This window comes from Phacochoerus africanus, chromosome 14, assembly GCF_016906955.1.
Source record: "Phacochoerus africanus isolate WHEZ1 chromosome 14, ROS_Pafr_v1, whole genome shotgun sequence".
In the NCBI taxonomy this organism is placed as follows: Eukaryota; Metazoa; Chordata; class Mammalia; order Artiodactyla; family Suidae; genus Phacochoerus; species Phacochoerus africanus.
The window spans coordinates 52,302,737-52,324,639 of NC_062557.1; the positions used below are offsets into that span (position 1 = coordinate 52,302,737).

Genomic DNA, 21,903 nt, shown 5'->3' on the forward strand with positions numbered 1-21,903 from the left:
CATTTTATCTCCAAACCTCAGAATTAGGGAGGCAGGGACGACTCCTGAGGCTGAGAGGTCAGTGATGTGGACGCTGGAGAAAAAAGCCTGGATCCAGAGCAGAGAAGCGGGAGGAATGAGGGCTGGACACCCAGGTCTCGGGGCTGTGGGCGAGGGAACCCTGCTCCCCACTCTGCCAAAGGCCCAGCCCAAGCCCCAGGCCTCAGGTAATCCGATTAAGCAGCCTGCCTTGGCTCTCAGCTCCTGGCAGGAAGAGCTCCAGCTCTACCTGGCCCGCCGTCGTGACTCAGGGTATAGGAGTGGCCCAGCTCCCTCTACCAGCACACCTGAGGGAGGGGAGAGGCAGCAAGCCACTCTCCTCTAGACCAGGAGGGTACCTGGGCCTGGGGATCTGAAGAATGTCAGAAATTCCCAGAAGGAGACCATCTTTGGAATGCTAGAGAAATCAGGTGTGGAGATAGAGGAAACGAGGGCCAGGGGCCAGGGCAGGTCATTCCTACACAGACAGACCAAACTGGCACAAGGAAGGCGCAAGAACCAGAGAGCCATTTGGATTTTTTTATTCTCTTTTTAAATACTGTACAGTGAAAAATAAATACGCCTTCTCATCCACCAGACAAGGTTGGTCCCCCCTCCCCTGGGGGACCTTGTCACCCCCCTTCATACACACCCCTGGTTCTACTCCAAAACCTTCCCCATGCCTCCCACCCACTTAGACCCTTACTATCCCCGTCTTCCACAGTGATGAGGCCCCAGAAATGGGGGGTACAGGACGGGAGTAGGGATAGCAGGGGAACCCCCCTGAACTGTCACATCTGGGTGGGTCAAGGAGCACCCCGCACCAACAGGCGGAGAATGGGGGTGTTCAGAGAGAGATTGGGGCATTAGAGGATAAAGGCACATCCAGTCTGATGGGGAAGGAGAGAGGCTCCCCTTACCCTGGGGGTAGGGTGGACAAGAGGGAGGGGGTATGACCCTGTTACACACCCCTCCACTAGCTCCTGGAGGTTGGGGGGGACCCAAGCTGCTGTGCCACCCCCCTCCCCCCTAGATAAGAGCAGCTCCAGCGCAGGTCAGTCGGGCCTGTGAGGGCCATGGTGTTGGGCAGCAAGCGAGATGGAGAAGGGAGGGATGCGGGCTGGAGGGTTTATGAAACCCCATTCACCAAACTACCCAACTCCAGGGGGGCGGAGAGCTCCCCATTCTCTGAGGGGCCCTTAGGAAGCTTGCTGACAGAGTCACCCTGAGGGGGAAATGGGAAAGAAAATGGGGAGGAAGAAAAGAGAAGGGTCAGCAGAAATCCAGGTAACGACAAGCCCCTACTGTCCCCTTGCGCCAGGCATCCGCTGACCTGGGGGTTGGTTCACCTGATGTGACTCTAGCCACATTGACTCAGATCCAGAAAATAAGAACCCAACTTTCCTTTCTCCTCTACTGAAACTCTCCAGTATTCTAAATGCAGCCTAAACTCCGTCAGACATACCTTCTCTGCAATTTAGTAAGAGATTTCTTTGGCAGTTTTCTTGTGCCCCCCCCCTGCCCTAGAACAACAAAAAAGGAGGTAGGGGGAACTACATCTTGCTTGCCTACCTTCTGTCCTGAAAGAGAATCCTCTGAAGGTTTAGTGCGGTCCAGGGGTGGCCGCTGGCGGCTCTGAGACTCTGCTCGGGAGATATAGTCAGCCACAGTCACTGGGGAAGGCAGAAGACCGAGTTTCAGAAGGGACCCAGGTACCCGGCCGCTGAACCCCAAGCCCGAGTGTTCATAGGCTAGGAGGCAGCCTGTTCTCTGAGGAAGGAGCTGAGCCCCAGGGCGGGCTGACCTGGCTGACGGTCTCCACTGACAGAACCATCAGTCCGGTTCCCACGGTTGCGGCGGCGGCGGCTCCGATTACGACGCTGGGGTCTTGACTCCTCTTCTGTGGGGCAGAGAAAAGCAAGAGCTGTGCATCAATCTCCCACCTCTCAATTCTTGCCCAGTTCTAATTTTTCGGACCCAGGTACACCCCTTACCCAGGCCATTCTCTGTCATGCTGGGCCCGTCCGACTCCAGGCCTCCATCCATGACAGTCCTGTCTTCATCAGTGCGGCGGCGGCGGGAGCGGCGGCGCCTGGCACTTGCTGGGGGAGGTTCCCCTGGCTCTGAATCAACTGGGGGCTCCGGTTCAGATGTGTCCAGTAGGCTGTAGGGATTACTGTCTGGGTCTTTCAGCACTGGTTAGAGGAAGAAGAGTTAGGAGTCAGGTGCCATCACAGCACCTTTCCTTTTGGCGCACATTCACAAACCCAGCTGTTTGCTTCTGGTACCTGAGCTGATAGACGAAGAGTTGTATCTCGAGGTGGGCCGGGGGGCAGGCGGGGGTCCCCTACCCCGGCCCCCAACAGGCCGCCTCCGGCTTTCTTCCGACCGAGTCGGGGGATCCCTGTCACCAGGCCCAGCTCGGCTGAGCTCCTCCCTCTTCTCTGACTCCGTCTCAGAAGCTGTAGATGGGTCTGAGCTGGGGCCTGACGAACACCAACACAGTGAGGTTCAATCAGGGTCACTCTCCCCACCCCAGGATCCATCACAGCCTCCAGGCTGAAGACTCTCCCTCCCCTAAGTCCTCCAGCCAATCACTTTGTTTTCTTTCTTTTTTTCTTTTTGGTCTTTTTAGGGCTACACCCACGGCATATGGAAGTTCCCAAGCTAAGGGTTGAATTGGGAGCTGTAGCTGCCTATGTGGCCACAGCAACTCGGGATCCAAGCCTCTGCAACCTACACCACAGGTCATGGCAACACCGGATCCTTAACCCACTGGGCAAGGCCAGGGACTGAACACGCATCCTCATGGATACTAGTTGGGTTCATTACCACTGAGACACAACAGGAACTCCACTTTTTCATCTTCTCTATCACCCTTTCCTCAAGATTCCACCCAGACCTCTGCCCCCGCCCACCACCACTTCCCTGCCTCCCTCTCCCATAGCCGGCTCACCATAGGCAGGACCGCCTGTCCTCCGGCCCCGGCCCCGGCCCCCATAGCTGCCCCCATAGGTTCGCGTGGTGTGGAGAGAGGAGGAAGAGCTCTCGTCCGTGGTATATCCAGCCTTGTCACTGCCACCGCTGCCCCGCCCACTCCCAGGAGGGCGAAAGCCCAGCCCAATCTGCCGAAGCTGTTCATCAATCTGCAGCCTCTCCAGGCGAAGCTGCTCCACTTCCTGGTTGGGCAGAAGTCAGAGAAAAAACAAGGAAGGAGAAAAAAGTATAAGCTCAACAACAGCCTCTCTGCATGCTTCTCTGCCCTGACTATCCCTACATATCTGAACTCTCAGGAATGCAAGAAGGCTTAACACAGAAAATTCTGGAATCCAGCCCCACAGCCCCAAGTTTCCACCCCATGGTTTCTGTTCTACTCAGACACAAACTGGGAAGCATCACTTTTAACTTTTTCCACCAGCATCCTTAGTCCCCTTGTACACGCGGCTCTTTCCTCTCCCAGGCTTCCGGCTTGGGTACCTGCAGGTAGGAGAGGTGATATTCCAGCAGAGCCTGAGCATTGCTGATATTCTCTCGGGTGCCAACAAATATGAAGGGAACCATTCCCTGGAGAGCAGGGGGGGAGGACAGACGGATTAGAAGGAGACTTAAATGAAGTGTAAGTCCACCCGAATGAGATCTTTCTGGGCTCTACGTCTACTAGGGGAAGTCAAAGTCCCGGTGCCCCAACCCCTAGAAAGTCCAGCCCTCAGAGAATGGCTTAGAGAATAATCCCATCTACTTCCAGAAACCAGTCTCTAGGTATAGCTGACCCATACCTCCTCCCTGGGGTTCTTCTTGTCATTATCACCTTCTACTCGAACCCTCACCACACCAGACTTATCCACAATCTCCTGGATCACTTTTCCATTCTTTCCAATCACTTTGCCTAAATGGATAAAGGAGAAATTAGGCCTTTTTTTTTAAAAAAAAAAAAAAGGAAAGAAAGAATAAAAACAGACAAGATAAACAGTCTTCCAGCTTTTTAATAATGATTCTGTTTAACAGTTCTCCTGCTTCTAGGCTTCTGGTGCATTTTCATAGGATAAAATATAACAATCCCTAGAAACCTGTTCTCCCATTTTTGTCACTCCTACTACAGACTGTTTGATCTGTCCTTGCAAAACCGGAAGTTCACAGGGAGGCGCCAAGCCCAGAATCGATTTAAAGACTCTTGGAGTTCCCTCATGGCTCAGCAGATTAAGGATCCAGCATTGTCACTGCTGTGCTTCTGGTTATACCTGTGGCATGGGTTTGATCCCTGGCTCAGGAACTTCTGCATGCCACGGGAGTGGCCAAAAATTAAAAAACAAAAACAAACAAAAAACAATGACTCTCACAACTGGTCCCTCACTATTTCTCTTACATACTTACATACACAGAGGTCTACAACTCACCGACCAGGTTCCTGGGTACTTGCACAGAGTCCTCAGAAAACTCAAGGTAGCTCCGGGCCTGTCGGCACGCCTCGGGAGTCTAAGAGAAGAGGGAAACGTCACTAATAACAGAGGACCTGGATGCCAAACAGTGATCTTCCTGCCACTTTCTGTCTTGGGGAAAATATGCTGCCACCAAAGTCAGGGAGGGACTCACAACAGGTCTCCTTCCTGTTTAACACTCTCTTCTCTCTATTCCCTAAGGGACTTAGGTGACAGGTATCTCTTGCTGACCTCCCCATAGATGCGGAAAGTGCAGGTCTCTTCACCCAATTCAATGGCAGTCACCCCAGGTACTTTTCGGGCCTGCTGGATGTTGGCACCGTGAGTCCCAATTGCCAGTCCCATCAGGTCCTCTCGCACTGTGAACTCCTCCTGGAAAGCTGCGGCCAGCTGCTTACTTGTCTGAAAGATAAAGACACTGGACTATAGGAATCACAGTGGTGAAATCTCAGAACACCATCCCAGGTACCTGATACTTCACATAATAATAAAAAGAAAAAAAATGTATGAAAGAAAACCAGAATTCCCTGGGAGTCTGCTGACCACTAGGACCTGTGTGGAGAAATTGGGAACTTTTTGTTTCACTCCTAACTTCCAAACACCAATGGCTTGGCGAGGAGGGAAGGTAATGACCGCAGAATTTGGGCGAGGAGCCATGGGATCCCCAACAAAACATACTCTCTGTGCCTCTATTCTGCCATCTCCTAAACGATTACACCCGACCTACCCCATTCCCGCACTAACAAGGGGATTAAATAAGGTTGGTGTGAAAGAAGACTCTTCACAAGGTAAATGCAATTGTAAGGAACTATTTACCTTATCCAAACCCCAAAAGAAAAATCTATGTTGATGGAGTTCCTATCATGGCTCAGTGGTTAACGAATCCGACTAAGGACCATGAGGTTGCGGGTTCAATCCCTGGCCTTGCTCAGTGAGTTAAGAATCCAGCATTGCCATGAGCTGTGTTGTAGGTTGCAGACGCAGCTCAGATCCCACGTGGCTGTGGCTGTGGTGTAGGCAGGTGGCTACAGCTCCAATTGGACCCCTAGCCTGGGAACCTCCATATGTCTAGAAAAGGCAAAAAAAAAAAAAAAAGAAAAAGAAATCTAAGCTGAGTAGAAAGCAAAAAGTTAAGAAAAGCATAGGAGTTCCTGCTGTGATTCAGCAGGTTAAGAACCCGACTAGTGTCAGTGATACTGTAGGTTCAATCCCCGGCCTCGCTCAGTGGGTTAAAGGATCTTGCATGGCTGCAGGCTGCACCCTAGATCACAGAGGCTGGGGCTGTGGTGCAGGCTGGCAGCTGTGGCTCCGATTTGACCCCTAGCCTGGGAACCTCCATATGCTGTGGGTGTGGCCCTAAAAAGATGAAAGAAAAGCATAAAAAGAGGTTATGGAACACCTACTACCACTTCGTTTCTGAACCAGTCCTTAGAGGAATACCTGAGTACAAGGGCAGGGAAAGGTTCCGGAAAAGTTGGTCCTGAGGGAAGGACTGGGGGTTTGGGATTGCCATAGGCACCCTACTGTATGTGGAATGGATGGCCAACGGGGACCTGCTGTATCATATAGCACAGGGAACTCTACCCAATATTCTGTGACAACCTATATAGGAAAAGAATCTATAAAAGAATGGATATGTGTATATGTATCACTGAAACTTTTTGTTGTACAACAGAAATTATCACAACATTGTAAATCAACTATACTTCAATAAAACTTTTGGGAAAAAAAAAGCAAACAAACAAACAAACAGTGAAAAGAGTGAGTTCTACATAGGAAGTACCAAATAGGAAAATTATCTGAAAGGGGACATTCCCAGGTCACAATCCACTACTCCCTACTTCTAACATGGATGAAGCTGAGTTATATAGAAAGAAGAGAAAGCTGGAAAAAGGAATTGAGTTGGGTGTTCAAAAGCACTGAGTTTGGGAGGGTGGGGACAGGATCTATAATGATTTCTAGAGAAGTTTGCCAAAGGTTTTATTTCTTAAATTGCCTGATGGGTACAAGGTGACTGTATTATTTCTTATCAGAAACAAAGACATAGACTTATTCTTAAGACTCTGCATCTATGGTTCCTTTAGCTCTCTGGTATTCTTCACCACACAGATCAATGCAGCCAGGTCCCAGGAGAGAAGAATACTGTCATCCAGGCAATCTGCTCATTGGGAACTGGAGCAGATACAGTTTGTATTTTATCTGGGGGTAATGGTGAATTTTTAACTGCCAGTGCCCTGAGTAGCATTCCTGGAGAAGTAAAAAAATGACCATAGAACAGAATTTGCATGGGCTCCCAAAAATATCACTACACTTGATTAAAAGGAAATGGATGGAATTCCCATCATGGGGCAGTGGTTAACGAATCCGACTAGGAACCATGAGGTGGCGGGTTCGATCCCTGGCCTTGTTCAGTGGGTTAAGGATCCAGCATTGCCATGAGCTGTGGTGTAGGTTGCAGATGCGGCTCAGATCCCACACTGCTGTGGTTCTGGCGTAGGCCGGCGGCTACAGCTCTGATTAGACCCCTAGCCTGGGAACCTCCATATGCCATGGGAAGTGGCCCTAGAAAAGGCAAAAAAACAAAAATTAAAAATAAAAATTAAAAAATTAAAAAAATAAAAGGAAATGGTGTGAGTGTGCGCATGCTATTCATTCAGCATCGCACACTGCCTAGGAAATCTGACCATCACAAGATGTCAGAACTCAAAAAGACCTTGTAGAAATACTCTAGGAGTTCCTGTCATGGCTCATTGGAAACGAATCTGACTAGCATCCATGAGGACACAGGTTCAATCCCTGTTGCTGTGAGGTGTGGTGTAGGTCACAGACGTGGCTTGGATCTGGCATCACTGTGCCTGTGGTGCAGGCTGGCAGCTACAGCTCCGATTCAACACCTAGCCCGGGAACCTCCATATGCTGCAGGTATGGCCCTAAAAAGCAAAAAAACAAACAAAAAAAACCCACAAAACTCTACTCTAGTTCAACTACTTCACCGTCACGTAAAGAAGAGAAAGCTAAAAAAAATTAAAAAGAAGAGAAAGCTCACTGAAATCCAATTATTTGCTGAAGGGCAATTATTTGCCAAAGCAAGACTTAGGATTCCAAGTCCAGTCGTCTTGCCAGTGTGCACATGGCTCTCAAACATCCCACAAAGCAGTTTGGTTCCCAGAGGTAAATCAGTGGGTGGCCTGTGGAGGTGAAAGTCATACCCTCTCCCACTTTTGGACAGAGCTGCTCTGATTGATCCGTAAAGCACTGTGCTTTCATGTAAAATTTCACTTGATCAAAAGGGTCCCATAGCTTAAAAAAAAAAAGAGCCTGTACTAAAACATGATGGCGCTCTGCCATCTGGAGGAGTCTGGGATAAAACAGCAGACCCAGGTTAAATGGCCCAGAAAGACCTTCATCTCTGTTCTGCAAACACAGGGGCATGGGTAGAGAATGGGGTGGGAGGGGAGGAGAACACCACCACTCAGCAGTAAAAAGGGCTTAAAACTTACCTCTAGGTGCTTGGTAGCTTCCTCATTGCGGGACATGAGCAGCAGTTTGGTGCGCAGGCTTCGGAAATGCATATCCCCCAGCAGGGATGCCCGTTTCACAGGAGCTTCTGTGGTTGACTGGAAAGAAAGCAATGGAAAGGCCATTAAAATGGACTGAATGCACATTGGAAGAGAGCCAGGAACTGGGAATCAGGATGCCTGAGTCTCTGAAAAAGAGTGGATGTTAAGAAACAAATCGTGTCAGTCTCACAAGGACCTACTACATGGGCGCCTAAGGGAAGGATTTTAAGTAGCAAACACAGGTGAGAATCACATGTTTTTTTTGTTTGTTTGTTTTGTTTTGTTTTTGTCCTTTGTCTTTTTTTGTTGTTGTTGTTGTTGTTGTTGTTGCTATTTCTTGGGCCGCTCCCGCGGCATATGGAGGTTCCCAGGCTAGGGGTTGAATCGGAGCTGTAGCCACCGGCCTACGCCAGAGCCACAGCAACGCGGGATCCGAGCCGCGTCTGCAACCTACACCACAGCTCACGGCAACGCGGGATCGTTAACCCACTGAGCAAGGGCAGGGACCGAACCCGCAACCTCATGGTTCCTAGTCGGATTCGTTAACCACTGTGCCACGACGGGAACTCCAGAATCACATGTTTTTGAGAGTCCAAATATGCAAGGGAGGGTCCCTAGCCCAGACTGTAATATGATGGTCAGGTAGAAAAAAAACTAAGGTCACACGTGAGAAAGACTAAGGAAACGTAGGCTAACCCGGGCCCACAAGGGTCTGGAGCTATACAGTCCTCTCTGCCAAATAAATATAAGCACATTTTAGCTCTTCCTTCTTGCAAAGGATTAAAAGGGGAGTGGGCTTAGGTGAAATTCAGGCAGAATAAACTCACCAGAATGAAGAGCTCACTATTTGTGATGTTGAGAAAGATACAGTTGGCTCCCAATGCTTTCTTGAACTCTTTATGGACATTTTCATTGGAGCAGCTGCAGGGAAAGAGGACAGTGCTCAGAGGGCAGAGTGCAGAGTTGAAGGTTCAGGGGAGAGAGAAAGAGGGGGACTGAGAAAAATAAGAGGGACTTGAGTAAAAGAACAGGGATGAGGAAGCAGGGGAACTGGGAGCAAAAAGGGCTCTAGAGGGCCAAGGGAACAACACAGAACACTGAAACTGGAAGCAGCGCCTGGGAGAAACAAGGGCAGCGATGAGGACCATAAAGAGGCCCCCACTCCCAACATCCCCAACACTCACGCCTCTCTCAGATCCTCAGGCACAGCCATGGTCACCTTGAAGAAGCTGCCTTTGGTTGCAAGGGGATTGGGATTAACTGGCCGAAGCCGTTCCAGGGTGACAATCTCATTGTAAGTGGCATCACAGGCAGCATATTCAATGACATAGAACTGGCAGGAGGAAGAAGAGAAAGAAACTATGGATGACCTGAGTTCCCTTCTCCCGCCTTTCTTCCCCTAAATGTGTTTCGGTAGTTCTCCAAAGACCCTCACAATCACTCACATCTCCCTTCATCATCCGCACTCGGGCCAGCCACCAGCCACAAGGTTCTTGCTCATTGGCTCGAGAATAAACCTGAAGAGAAGAGAAGTTGAAAATAAAAGAGATATTGAGGACCATCCAAAAACATCAAGAATGGAGTAAACATTAAGACACTTGAGAGGCATCCTAAACTAAGATAAAGGAAACCAGAGGAAGGAGCTGCTAATTAAAATCAGAGGGCTCTGGACTTTAGATGCTGTTGCTATACAGAGAGAACTGAATCCCCTGAAACTGGGAAGCTCCCTGAGAGCTTGGCTGCATCACACAGTGACGGACAGAGAACTGCTGCATTTCACTCTTCCACAGGCTGCCCAGCTCAATGAAGCAGCTTAGCTTAGGAAGGAAGGAGAGTGAGCCAACCAGTGGCGGGGCCAGGATACCGGCATCAGGATAAGGGAGATGCAGAATCCTGGGAAAAGTGACATTTAGAAAGGGAGGACTCCATGGTCCTTACCTCCACCTCATCCCCTTCTGTAATCTCCTTATTATAGTCAGCTGGCGGTGGTAGCCGGACATCCCCAAAAGGAATCTGTCTCTCACTCTGCCAGCTGCAAGGGAAACGGTGATACGAAAGCTCGTCAGGCTCTGCACTTGTCCATTTCTTCAGGAAGAGGCTACTTCCTCCACTGTGCATTTTCTACCCTCCCTGGTGATTAGGCGCTAAACCCCAGGCCCTCCTCCATAATGGTGTCTCTCATCTCTTGCGAGAACCTAAATACTGAGTCAAATGCCCCCCTATCCTCACATTTCGGTCCTTTCCTCTCCTGTGATCCAGAGAAGTTGCCCACCCAAACCCTTGGCTCTCCCCCACCTATTACATGCCTCATGGGATTCAGCCGCCCCCGCTTCTCCACTCTCCTTCTAGGACCTACTGGATTCTCTATTCCCAAGGTCTTACTTGTTTTCAAAGAAGATGGTGACAGAGTCTTCATGGACATCCTTCACAAAGCCCTAGAATGGATTTGAGAACAATGAAAAAAAAAGAAAAAGAAAATGACAATTTACCACAACCTCAGCTATGAAGGGAACAGACACTTTTGGAATTTTAGACTGGGACACAAGCAATCTAAAAGCAGGGACAAACAAGCTGTATTGGGGAAGGAATGTGAATGTTGAAGTTGCAAAAAAAGGAAATAATATTCCACGAAAAAAGATGTGGCAAAATCCAATAAGTTGAGAGAGAAATTAAGTAGAAGGGAGAAACATCACCTACATCACAACAGCCTGGAAACTAGTGGACTCCTATGGCTCCCACAGGGGCCTCCATATCTGTCTGCCTCCTGCTGTGCTGAGCAGCTTGCCAGAGTTCAATTAAAATACCAACAACATTCAGCAAAGCTAAGAATATCCCATGAGACAGTGTGAGGCTGCCCTGGAACACCTAAAGGACATCAGGATCTGCCAAGAGAGAAAAGGGTCTAGCTCCCTAACACAGCAAACTTGGTGGCTAGAAGACTGGGTCCTAAGGAAATAATCGCAACACTGGAGAAGTTCAAAATGAACACAATTTATGGCAGGAAAAAATAGAATTTAAAAGATGTGAGGGAGTCAGACCATAACATGGGGTTTAGCATGTTCGACTACAGAGTCCCTCTCCCCTGCAAATAAAATCACTTTTATGTTAAAAAAAAAAAAAAAAAAAGATGTGAGACTTGGACACTGCTAAGAAACTGGAAAGGAATTCCTACTGTAGCACATCGGGATCAGCTCAGCAGTGTCTCTGGAGCCCTGGGGACACAGGTTCAATTACCGGCCCAGCACGAGGATCTGGCTTTGCAGCTAAGGTTGCAACTGTGGCTGGGATCTGATCCCTGGCCCGGGAACTCTGTATGCTTCAGGCAGCCAAAAAAGGAAAAAAATAAAAAGAAACTGAAACAACTCCAAACTTGAGATCATGACAAGAGAGAGGAACAGGGATGACTGAATAGCTGGTCTACCTATTTTCTATGACTTCACTGAGGAAGCCAAAGCTATCCATTTAATCCTATATTCCCAATTTTGCTACAGTCTCTCCTTATTTTTCAAAAACTCAAAATTAGAGATTGCTTATTTTGATAAAGTCAATTTATCAATATGCTCTTTTGTTAACTGAGCTTAACGCCACAGCCACAGCAACACAAGATCCAAGCTATGTCTGCAACCTAGGACCAAAGATCGTGGCAACACCAGATCCTTAACCCACTGATCGAGGCCAGGGGTCAAACCCGCGTGCTCATGGATACTAGTCAGGTTCGTTACAGCTGAGCCACGACAGGAACTTCAGTTTTATAGTTTTTTACATTTAGTTGTAAAAAAATTTTGAGTGAAATTTTGTATATGGTGCAAGATATCATCATAAAAAAGGTCGTTTTTTTTACATATGGCTATCCAGTTCTTTGATCACCATTTGTTGAAAGACGATCCACTATCTGAGCTATCTGCTGAATTGTCTTTTCACTTCTGTAAAAATCAGAAAATGCAGGGAGTTCCCACTGTAGTGTAGTGGGCTAAGGACCTGGCTTTGCCTCTGAGGCAGTGAGGATTAGATCCCTAGCAAGGCACGGTGGGTTAAGGATCTGGTTCTGCTTCAGCTGTGGCTCAGATTCAGTCCCTGGCCCGGGAACTTCCATACACTGCAGGTATAGTCAAAAAAAAAAAAAACAAAACAAAAAACAGAAAATGCAAATTAATGGATAATGACAACAGATTAGTGATTGGTGGAAGACTTTTTGGAGTGATAGAAATGTTGGTTATCTTGGGGTTCCTGCTGTGGCTCAGTAGTTAATGAATCCAACTAGGAACCATGAGGTTGTGGGTTCAATCCCTGGCCTTGCTCAATGGGTTAAGGATCCGGCGTTGCCGTGAGCTGTGGTGTAGGCTGCAGACGAGGCTCAGATCCCACGTTGCTGTGGCTGCGGCGTAGACTGGCAGCTGTAGCTCCAATTCGACCCCTAGCCTGGGAACCTCCATATGCTGTGGGAGCAGCCCTAGAAATGGCAAAAAAGACAAAAAGTAAACAAAAGTTGGCTATCTTGATTGTAGAGATGATTTGTTCACATATATATCAATATATATCAATACCTAACATATATACATATATATCAAAACCTAACATATATATATATATCAAAACCTAATCTCTCTCTCTATATATATATATATAGCAAAACCTATGTATACTTGAAATATGTATACTTCACTGCATATCAATTACGGCTCATTAAAGCTTTTTTAAAAATTAGGGGTTTCAGGAATCCCCTGGTAGCCTAGTGGTTAAGGACCCATCATTACCACCACTGTGGCTTGGGTCACTGATGTGGCATGGGTTTGATCCCTGACCTGGGAACTTCCACATGCCATGGGTGTGGCCAAAAAAATTAGAGGTTCAAAAAACTAATATATAAGAACTATTCCTGAGCTTTGCAGGTTGGAACCAAATATGAGCTTAGAAAACACCAAAAATGGGAACTCCTGTCGCGGCTCAGCAGAAACAAATCTGAATGGCATCCACGAGGACACAGGTTCCATCCTGGTCTTATCAGTGGGTTAACTGATCTAGCGCTGCCACGAGCCGTGGCATAGGTTGCAGACACGGCTCAGATCTAGCATGGCTGTGGCTGTGGCGTAGGCCAGCAGCTACAGCTCCAATTCGACCCCTAGCCTGGGAACCTCTTGTGCCGCAGGGTGCGGGGGCCCTCCCCCAAAAAACACCAAAAATGCATACTTGTGTCACCTCAAAGAACTGGTAAATCAAAAACACTTTAATACACTGCTGTTTCCTTATGGTGGAAAAATTTTTTAATTTTTCTTTTATGGCCACACCTTGGCACATGGATGTTCCTGTGCCAGAGATCAAAACTAAGCCACAGCTGTGACCTATGCTGCAAATTCTGGATCCTTTAACCCACTACACCGGGCCAGGGTTTGAACTTGCACTTCTGCAGTGACTTGAGCTGCTATAGTCAGGTTCTTAACCCATGGTGCCACATTGGGAACTCCCTAAATTCAGTCTTCGCCAGCCATCTTTCTTTCTTTCTTTCTTTTTTTTTTTTTTGCTTTTTCTAGGGCCGCACCTGCGGCTAATGGAGGTTCCTGGGCTGGGGTGGAATGGGAGCTACAACTGCTGGCCTACGCCACAGGCACAGCAACACCAGATTCGAGCTGCATCTGCAGTCTCTACCACAGATCATGGCAATGCCAGATCCTTAACCTACTGAGCGAGGCCAGGGATCGAACCCGCAACCTCATGGTTCCCAGTTGGATTTGTTTCCGCTGTGCCACTACAGGAACTCCCATCTTTCTCTTCTTTCAGGGAAGAATCTTGTTACAGAGTCTACTTGGAGCCTTACTACTGCCTAAGACATCAGTACTCTTGGTACTGCCTAGCCTCTTTCTCACCCAGGCTTCAGCTTTCTCTGTGACTCCCTTCCTTGGAAATTTTTTTCCACTCTTCATGTGGCTCCCTCATTACCCATCCCTACTATCCTCCACTCAAGTCCAACGCACTTTTACTCCACTACTTGCCTGCGTCCCTCTTCCCTTTTGGGTTCTTCAAGGCCTCAGCTCTTTCTTTCCCCCCCCCTTTTTTTTCCTCAGCTACTTTTTCAGTGTCCCTCTCCCCTCCTCCCACAACCACTATTTTATCTCTTCCCTCTTTTCTCCCTTTATAAGGAAGGGTTGGTCTGGATTTCTATAAACCAGCCTCCTCAGCTGACTTTATCGATTCTTTATCCAAAATGTCTACCTCTAAACTTTAGAAATAGTTTGTCAGGAGAGAGTTAGCTATTTTCAAAACATTTTAGGGATGAGATAAACACAATGGAAAAGAGAATGGCTTGCCTGCCTTTTGTGAGCCCCACTCCTAGATATGCTCATTCTCAGAGGATACTCTAAAGCTCTAATCCAATTCTCCTCCAACATGTCAGGGTTGGCCCTCAGGCAGAGGCAGCAATATTAGCCTGGTTTTTCCAGCTACCATGATCCCAAGGCAGAAATGCAAAGCTCAGAATGCAGTTTCCCCTTACATTACTCAGCAGTTCAACCAAACGTCACTCACTCTTATGCTCCTAGGGTTCTTTTCCTTCAAAGGTTCTCCAAAACAAGCTTTCTCCTCAACTTCACATTCCAATTCAGTCTCTGCTCCTTAATTCCACCCACATCACCCCAGTTTTTCTCCTCCAAAGATACCAGTGGTAGAAAGCAAGCTCCTAGTTCTGCTCAGTCTATGCTCATTGAGAAGATAAGCAGGGGAGTGCAAGAGCAGTTGAGTGGATCTCTAGAAAGCTACCTAGGTCCAAAGGATATCAGTGGCCATGGTATACAGGGCTTTGGCTTACAGGGCCTAGGACGAGACAGAGGAAGAGAGCACTAGGTTCCCAAGTACTTGCGTTTCCTCAAATTAGAAGATATAAAATTAGTTCCCACCTTCAACATATCTTCTAATCCTGGGCTCTCAAAATAAAGGAGGGCGTTCTACGAGAAAGTAAGGAAAAGTCATGTGCTGAAGCTAAGGATATTCCTTAGCAAAAGAATAGGAATTAGGATATCCCGGTAAGGTCTGGAAAATTGAATTATTGCGCCCTGGAAGGTGAAGAGTATTTCATCCGAGAGACTACACTTTAAAGAATAAGATACCTTAAGTTCTGACAGAAGAGGAAGAGTTGATGGGATAGCTATAAGAAAAATCAGATCCCTAATCTGACATTTGCAGTTCTATCCTGGGAGAAGATCAACAACAAGACCCAATTCTGACACCGATGAAAAGAACCTTCCCAAATATATAGTTCCAGAAGCAACGTGAAGACTCCTTGAACCACAGTGAAGTTTGCTGAGTCATGAATATTAAATCAGTAACAAGGTCAGATTGGGTAAGTATCTATATGGCACTGAAAGTTGAAGAAAGCCTAGTCTGAATTTAAGGATCTATTGTTTTCAACTGCAGCATGGAGCAGAAAATGCTAAAGTGGCCAGAACACAAAATCCACATTACATGGCTTTCAGTTCAACTCCGAACTCTACTCTCAGATTCAAAGCATCCTATCCCCAATTCATTCAATCACAACTATCACTGCCATAGCCCACAGGAAAAAAGGGAAAGATGTAGAGATTTTCTCTTGGACACTTGGATGTGGAAAGGACTTCCCAGCAGTCTCACACAGTTAATTTGAACTGGTTATCAATCTCTCCCGCTGTGCTTGGCTCCTATGCTTCTTAGAACAAAAGCAAACATCATATCTTGATCTCAGACTCAATTTAAGAATCCTTTTTCTTGGGGGTGCAAGGACCCAGATGCAGGACAAGATACTGTGGGGAATAAGGCTAAAATCTATTATTTCAACAAAGGTAATACAAGTTTTGGGGAAAAGGATATAAGAGACAAATGTACTCTATCAGAATCTGAAAGGAATTAAGAGACTTTGCCAAGGGAAACAAATGCAATGGAGGAAGGCTAGAAGAAAAAGTCCCATGAGTTAGGAAAGTATATAGAAAAAAATGACAGAAGGGATCAGCTGGGAGCTTCCTTCTCCCATTTCATGAGAGTAATGGAATAGGTAGTTCCTGGGATTACACAAGAATATAGAAATATTAGGATAAAAAAAGCAAGACAAATCGAGAGGATAAGATGGATTGTGGGTAACCAAAGGCACTGAAGAATATAAAGAAAAATGGTGAGGAAAGTAAGGCAGAAATAAACAGGAATTTGGACTCCGTTAAAAGATGACTACACTGAACTTACCAAGTGAAGCTGGGGCAGAAACTTTCTACTCCAAGGGCAAATATGAGACCCTTTCCAGTTATAACAAGATATGACTTCACAGGGAAGGAGCTGGAGAAAGTCATTTCCAAGGGCACAAAGCTGGAGACGTCTCTTATAGGAGGAAAAGCTTGGGGGAAATTGAAGGAAAGGGGGGCTCTTCTCCTCAAAAGTGATGTTACAAAAAGATATCTCTGAGCTTGCTCCTCAGGGTAAAAGGAAAGAATAAGACAGGAATCAGGAAAGTCTCTGGAATAATTGCAGGCATAAAGTCCAAAAAGGTTCAAAATAACAAGAGTAAGAACAGTCACATAAAGAAAAACTCCTGAGAGGCAATTGGGGTCTCCCTCTGGCTTGATCTAAGTGGGAAAACCCCTCCTACAAAAAAAAAAAGAAAAAAAATGGATTCAGAACAGATAAAGAAGGCGATAATAAAAGGAGTTCTAAAAAACCAAATCCCAGGCAACGGGGGGAGCTGAAGTAAGTAAACAATGATCTTTTAAAGATAGTCAGCTGCTCCTAAAAAAAAAAAAAAAAAAAAAAGGAAAGAAAGAAAAAAAAGGCTATCAGATTCCCAAATTGGGTGAGTTGGCTAAAAGTCTTCCAGAAGTGGAAAGAAATGCTTTAAATAAACAGAGAATCCTCATGAGATCCCCTTTTAGAGATCAGGGCTATGAAGCTCACACTCCTTAGGATGAAACTATCCGAAGGATCTAAATGTATCCGAGGTCAAAGTGAGATGACAAACACAAAACCACCCCTAGGGAGAACGGTAGACCAGCTAGTCTTGGAATAAAGGGGTGGGGTGAGAGACTTGTGAAAAGATGCCACCTTATGGCTACAAGGCAACTTGACTGGTACAGCCCAGAGTTCCTGAGGTCAAAGATACTAAATGTCATAAACAGATTCTGACCGTTTCTCCTTGGGTTGGGAACAGAAATATAAGATGAAAGTGGGGTGAGTCTTTCAGAGCCAGTAGGCAGAGGCCTCTCCGAGGAAGATGAAAGGATCTAATATGGGACGGCCTTCCCAAGGGGGCAATAGGGGAGAATAAAGAGAATTCTCCATGTGCTAGGACTGTGGGGAAGACGTGATGAAGATCTAAGGTATGTCTTCTACTAGGAGACAGGAAAAGTCAATGAGACGCTGGGTAAATGGGGTCTCTTCTGGGAGGTTGGGGGGGGGGCGCTGATCTAAGCACAATTAATACCCTGATGTTCTTTCCTGAGATGCGGGTGAAGGCAGGCGGAATAAACGGGCCAAACATAAGATGAAGGGGTTTAAGTTCCAGAGGTCTCCCCCCCCACCACCCCAAGGGCTGCGGGTGGGAGCAGGTCTAAGGCTCTAAGGGTCGGGGCTTAGCTCCAGAACCTCAATGCCGCCCCACTCTTCCCCGCTCCGGCTGGAGAGAAGGAGCTGAAGACCCGCGTTCCTGGCCGGCGCGCCGCCTCACCTTGTAGAAGGCCCCGTTGGAGCCGCGCACCTCGACGGGCAGTCCCGGCTCCACATCCCCCCCCGAGGCCAGGCCGCCCATGGCGCCGCCACCGCCTCCGACTCCCCCGGCGGCGGCTGCAGCAGCGCTCTGAGTACGGGCCGGGCCAGGTCCCCGGCGTCTCCCCGGAGGAGGAGCCGGAGGGGGAGCCGCGGGGGGCGGGAGCCGGGCCGGCCCCACGGCGGCCCTGCCACAGCCAACGAGCAGGGGGCCGGGGCCGGGCCGCTCCCCGTCCGCCGCCGCCGCCTTGGTCTCCGCCACCGTGAGGGAATCGGCCGCCGCCGCCGCTGCCTTCGTCACCTCAGCTTCCGCCCGCCGCCGCCCCCGCTGCTGCCTCAGTCCCGGGACCCGCTGCTGCCGCTGCCGCTCCACGGCCTCCACCTCCCCCTGCCGCCGCCGCCTACTGCGCAGGCGCACCGGGCACCCGCCCGCCGCGCGCGGGCCCCGAGGGCCACGGCGCAGGCGTCAAGGCTGGCGACCCAGCTCGCGCTCGCCAGCGCACCAGGGCTTCCACACTTCTTTTCACTCTCTCGCGCCCCCTCCTGGTCGCGTACTTGCGCTTGCGCAGAACCAGACTGGCTCTCTTTCTCCGTCCCCCCCCACCATCCCACCGCCCCCATCTCTTCCTTTCCCCGCCCCACAACACTGAGAGCTAACCAATCATGGGGAGGGAGGGACCGAGCTCACTCAATCGGATTGGATTTCTGCTGCTCCAGGTCAGACCACACCCCCTTCACCACAGCGCACTCCACCAGGCTTGGACGAGTTAGGGATGGGCATGCGCCTGAATGATTGCTTGGTCACTTTCCCCACCTTTGTCTTTCTTGGTGCGCACGCTCCAAATGGGAAAAAAAAAAAAAAGTCGAAATGCCCCCCCCCAAAAAAAGAGCCTGGTGCGCATGCGCCGGGTTTTACGGTCCACACGCCAGTCTGGGCTCTTCTGATCGTCTGTAACTGTGCGATGAGATTAAAGTCTTCTTGCCTTAAGAAGATTCTGATCATGCATATGATGAAAGGTTAGAAAAGAATTTCAAGGCAGTACCAAAAGGCAAATGCAACTTAGAAGTGAATAAAATAGCCCAGAAACTAGAATCCTGTGTTGTACAATTAATCATTTAACAAATATTTATTTAGCCCTCCCTGTGTTCCAATTACTGTGTTAAGTGGTAAAGATACAAAGACATAACGTCCCCAAAACAAGGATTTTATAATATATTGAGGAAGAGGCAGGCAGTTAAACAAGTTTAAACAAACAAGCGCATGGAGTCCATTTGAAGATGTGATAAAGGAATACAGTGGTGCAGAGGAGCAGAAAGAACATGTCCTTTGGGGAACCACAACTAGTTCAGAGCGTTTGGCTACACTGTGAAGTACTTGTAAATCAGATTATGGAGAATAGCTCTCTTTTATCAATACTGGGGAGCCACTGAAAGATCTTAAGCAGTAGTGTAATGTCCTAAGATTTAGGAGTTCCCATCATGGCTCAGTGGTTAAGGAATCCGACTAGGAACCACGAGGATGAAGGTTCGATCCCTGGCCTCAATCAGTGGGTTAAGGATCCGGTGTTGCCATGAGCTGTGGTGTAGGTCACAGACTTGGCTCGGATCTGGCGTTGCTGTGGCTGTGGCACAGGCCAGTGGATACAGCTCTGATTAGACCCCTAGCCTGGGAACCTCTATATGCTGTAGATGTGGCCCTGAAAAGACAAAAAAAAAAGAGTGCCGGAGACAGTAACTAGGGTGGCAGAAATGGTAGATTATCAGCAGTGATTCTGATAAGGAGAGAATTAGAGGAAATCAGTGGGACAGACTACCAGTGTGGGTTTGGACTCAAGCAATTCGAGTGACTGAATTTTGTTTTAGAAATGGCAGCATCATCAACTTCCAAGCCTCTGGCTCCAACAGTCCTCTCAGATTTGACTTTTGCTCTTTTCCATCTGCTCTAGTCATTGTTCACTTAGGCCAACGATGGGAGTGGGAAAGGGGGAAACAGCATTTCAGATGGAGGAATGGCATGTGCAAAGAGAAGAGTACAGTGTATCTGAGATACTGAAGAGTCTAACTTGGTCAGAACTGACTTGCTGAGGAAATATGGCTGGACTAATATTTTAGGTAATGGAAGTTTTCTTGTGGAGCAGTGGGTTAAGGATCTAGCACTGTCATGCAGTGGCTTGGGTCACTGCTGTGGCACTGGTCCGATCCTTGGCCTGGGGAGTTGCATGTGCCACAGATGCAGCCAAAAAAACAAAATTTCAGGAGTTCCCATCATGGTGAAGCAGAAACAAATCTGACTAGGAACCATGAGGTTGTGGGTTCTATCCCTGGCCTCAATCAGTGGGTTAAGGATCCAGTGTTGCTTGTGGTGTAGGTCACAGATGTGGCTTGAATTTGGCATTGCTGTGGCTGTGGTGTAGGCCGGCAGCTAAAGCTCGGATTGGACCCCTAGCCTGGGAACATCTATATGCCGTGGGTGCAACCCTAAAAAGACAAAAAGACCAAAAAAAAAAAAAAAGCTTCAGACAGTAGAGGTGTGGGCCAGAGCCTGGAAGAACTGGCCAGAGGTTTGGATTTTGTTTTCTTTTTTCTTTCTTTTTTTTGGTCTTCTGTCTTTTCAGGGCTGCACCCTCGGCATACAGAGGTTCCTAGGCTAGGGATCTAATAGGAGCTACAGCAGCCGGCCTACGCCACAGCCACAGCCACGCAGCATCCTTGACCCACTAAGCGAGGCCAGGGATTGAACCAGCAACCTCATGGCTCCTAGTTGGATTCGTTTCTGCTGCGCCACGACGGGAACTCCAGTTTTCTTTTTGCTTTTTGCTTTTTAGGGCCGCACCCACGGCATATGAAAGTTCCCAGGCTTGGAGTCGAATGGGAGCTACACTGCTGGCCTGCAAGTGGAATCAGAGCTACAGCTTCTGGCCCACAGTCACAGCAACTCAGGATCTGAGCCTACTGCAGCCTGCTGTAGCTCACAGCAACACCTCGCTCCTTAACCCACTGAGCAAGTCTAGGGATCCAACCCACATCCTCATGGATATTAGTCAGATTCATTTCTGCAGAGCCACAACGGGGAACTCCCCCAGAAGTTTGGACATGGTGCTAAGAGCAGTGGGAGCCTGGGAGCCATGATAGGATTTTCAGCTGGCTTGTGTTTAAAACGAGATTACTCCAGTTGGACTGTTCAGGGTATGTCAACAGAAAGGCCCAGCTTGCCTTAGGCTTCTAAATACTAGAGAGACTGGGAGAAAGATAGGAAGATGGATAGATTGATGATTTGATAGATACTGAAACTGGGGATTAAATCAAAGTTTATGGATTGAATGTTGAGATTGGTCCCAGACTCACTCCTCACCCAGCTCTGAGATTACCTATTACCAGGCTTACACCCTTCAGGGCAGGAGTCTGTGGTGTAGGTTGCAGATGCATCGTGGATCTGCCTGTTGCTGTGGCTGTGGCGTGGGCCGGCAGCTACAGCTCCAATTGGACCCCTAGCCTGGGAACCTCCGTATGCCATGGGTGCGGCCCTAAAAAGACCAAAAAAAAAAAAATTAACAGAGAAGGATGAGTACCTAGGTTCTAGGGAACAAGGCTGTCACCCCAAAAGAGGGGCAAAGGGAGTCCCTAGGATGGATTGGAAAGGGGATTCCACAGGGTAGCCTAAAGATCAGACCCTGCGCTGGAGCAGTTCTCAGGGCTCTGTGAGAAAGTTCTTCAAAATGGAATACATCAAATTCCTTACCTGTCTGCATATTCTTAGACGAGATTAATGCAACCAAGGGACAATTTGAGGAAAATTTATAGTACACAGGAAACTAAGCAAACATAGCAGACAAGGCAAATATTAATTCCAGGGAAGACAAAAATGGTGCAAGAAAGAAAAACCATTACTATCCACATAGTTGCCACTGTGAAAAGCATTTGCATAATCATAGCATGTAAACCCGAAACAAAGATCCAACCAGGGTTAAATTGTTATATCAGAAGGATGGGAGGATAGGAAGTGGGGTGAGGTGATTGCCGGGGTTGGAAAAAAGAGTTAGCAGTGGGAGGTCAATACTAATGCTTGAGGAGTTCCCTGGTGGCTTAGTAGGTTAAGGGCCTGGCATAGTCACTGTGTTAGCCCAGGAACTTCTGCATGCTTCAGGTGTGGCGGAAAAAAAAAATACTAATGCCTGAAACAA

The 21,903-nt window shown here is 48.1% G+C and overlaps 1 protein-coding gene across 1 annotated transcript; it reads right to left on the minus strand.

The window, feature by feature from the left end:
* Positions 1–544: 544 nt before the first annotated feature.
* On the minus strand, positions 545–18,131 carry FXR2 (FMR1 autosomal homolog 2). Its single transcript, XM_047757521.1, has 17 exons — positions 17,685–18,131; positions 10,397–10,449; positions 9,953–10,046; positions 9,460–9,531; positions 9,199–9,347; positions 8,842–8,935; positions 7,955–8,071; positions 4,686–4,856; positions 4,413–4,491; positions 3,795–3,904; positions 3,496–3,582; positions 2,975–3,197; positions 2,307–2,504; positions 2,013–2,213; positions 1,823–1,918; positions 1,591–1,691; positions 545–1,243 (listed from the first exon to the last, which is right to left on the minus strand). Exons 1-17 carry the CDS (start codon positions 17,763–17,765, stop codon positions 1,148–1,150), a joined length of 2,022 nt encoding a protein of 673 aa, XP_047613477.1. The 5' UTR covers positions 17,766–18,131; the 3' UTR covers positions 545–1,147.
* Positions 18,132–21,903: the final 3,772 nt, after the last annotated feature.

Coding starts and splice junctions, on each gene's coding strand:
- FXR2 (XM_047757521.1), bottom strand. CDS start 17,765: ATGGGCGGCCTGGCCTCGGGGGGGGATGTGGAGCCGGGACTGCCCGTC. Junction 9,348..9,459: donor TGCGGATGATGAAGGGAGAT/GTGAGTGATTGT, acceptor TCCTCCTGCCAG/TTCTATGTCATTGAATATGC. Junction 4,857..7,954: donor AAGCTACCAAGCACCTAGAG/GTAAGTTTTAAG, acceptor TTTATCTTTCAG/ACAAGTAAGCAGCTGGCCGC.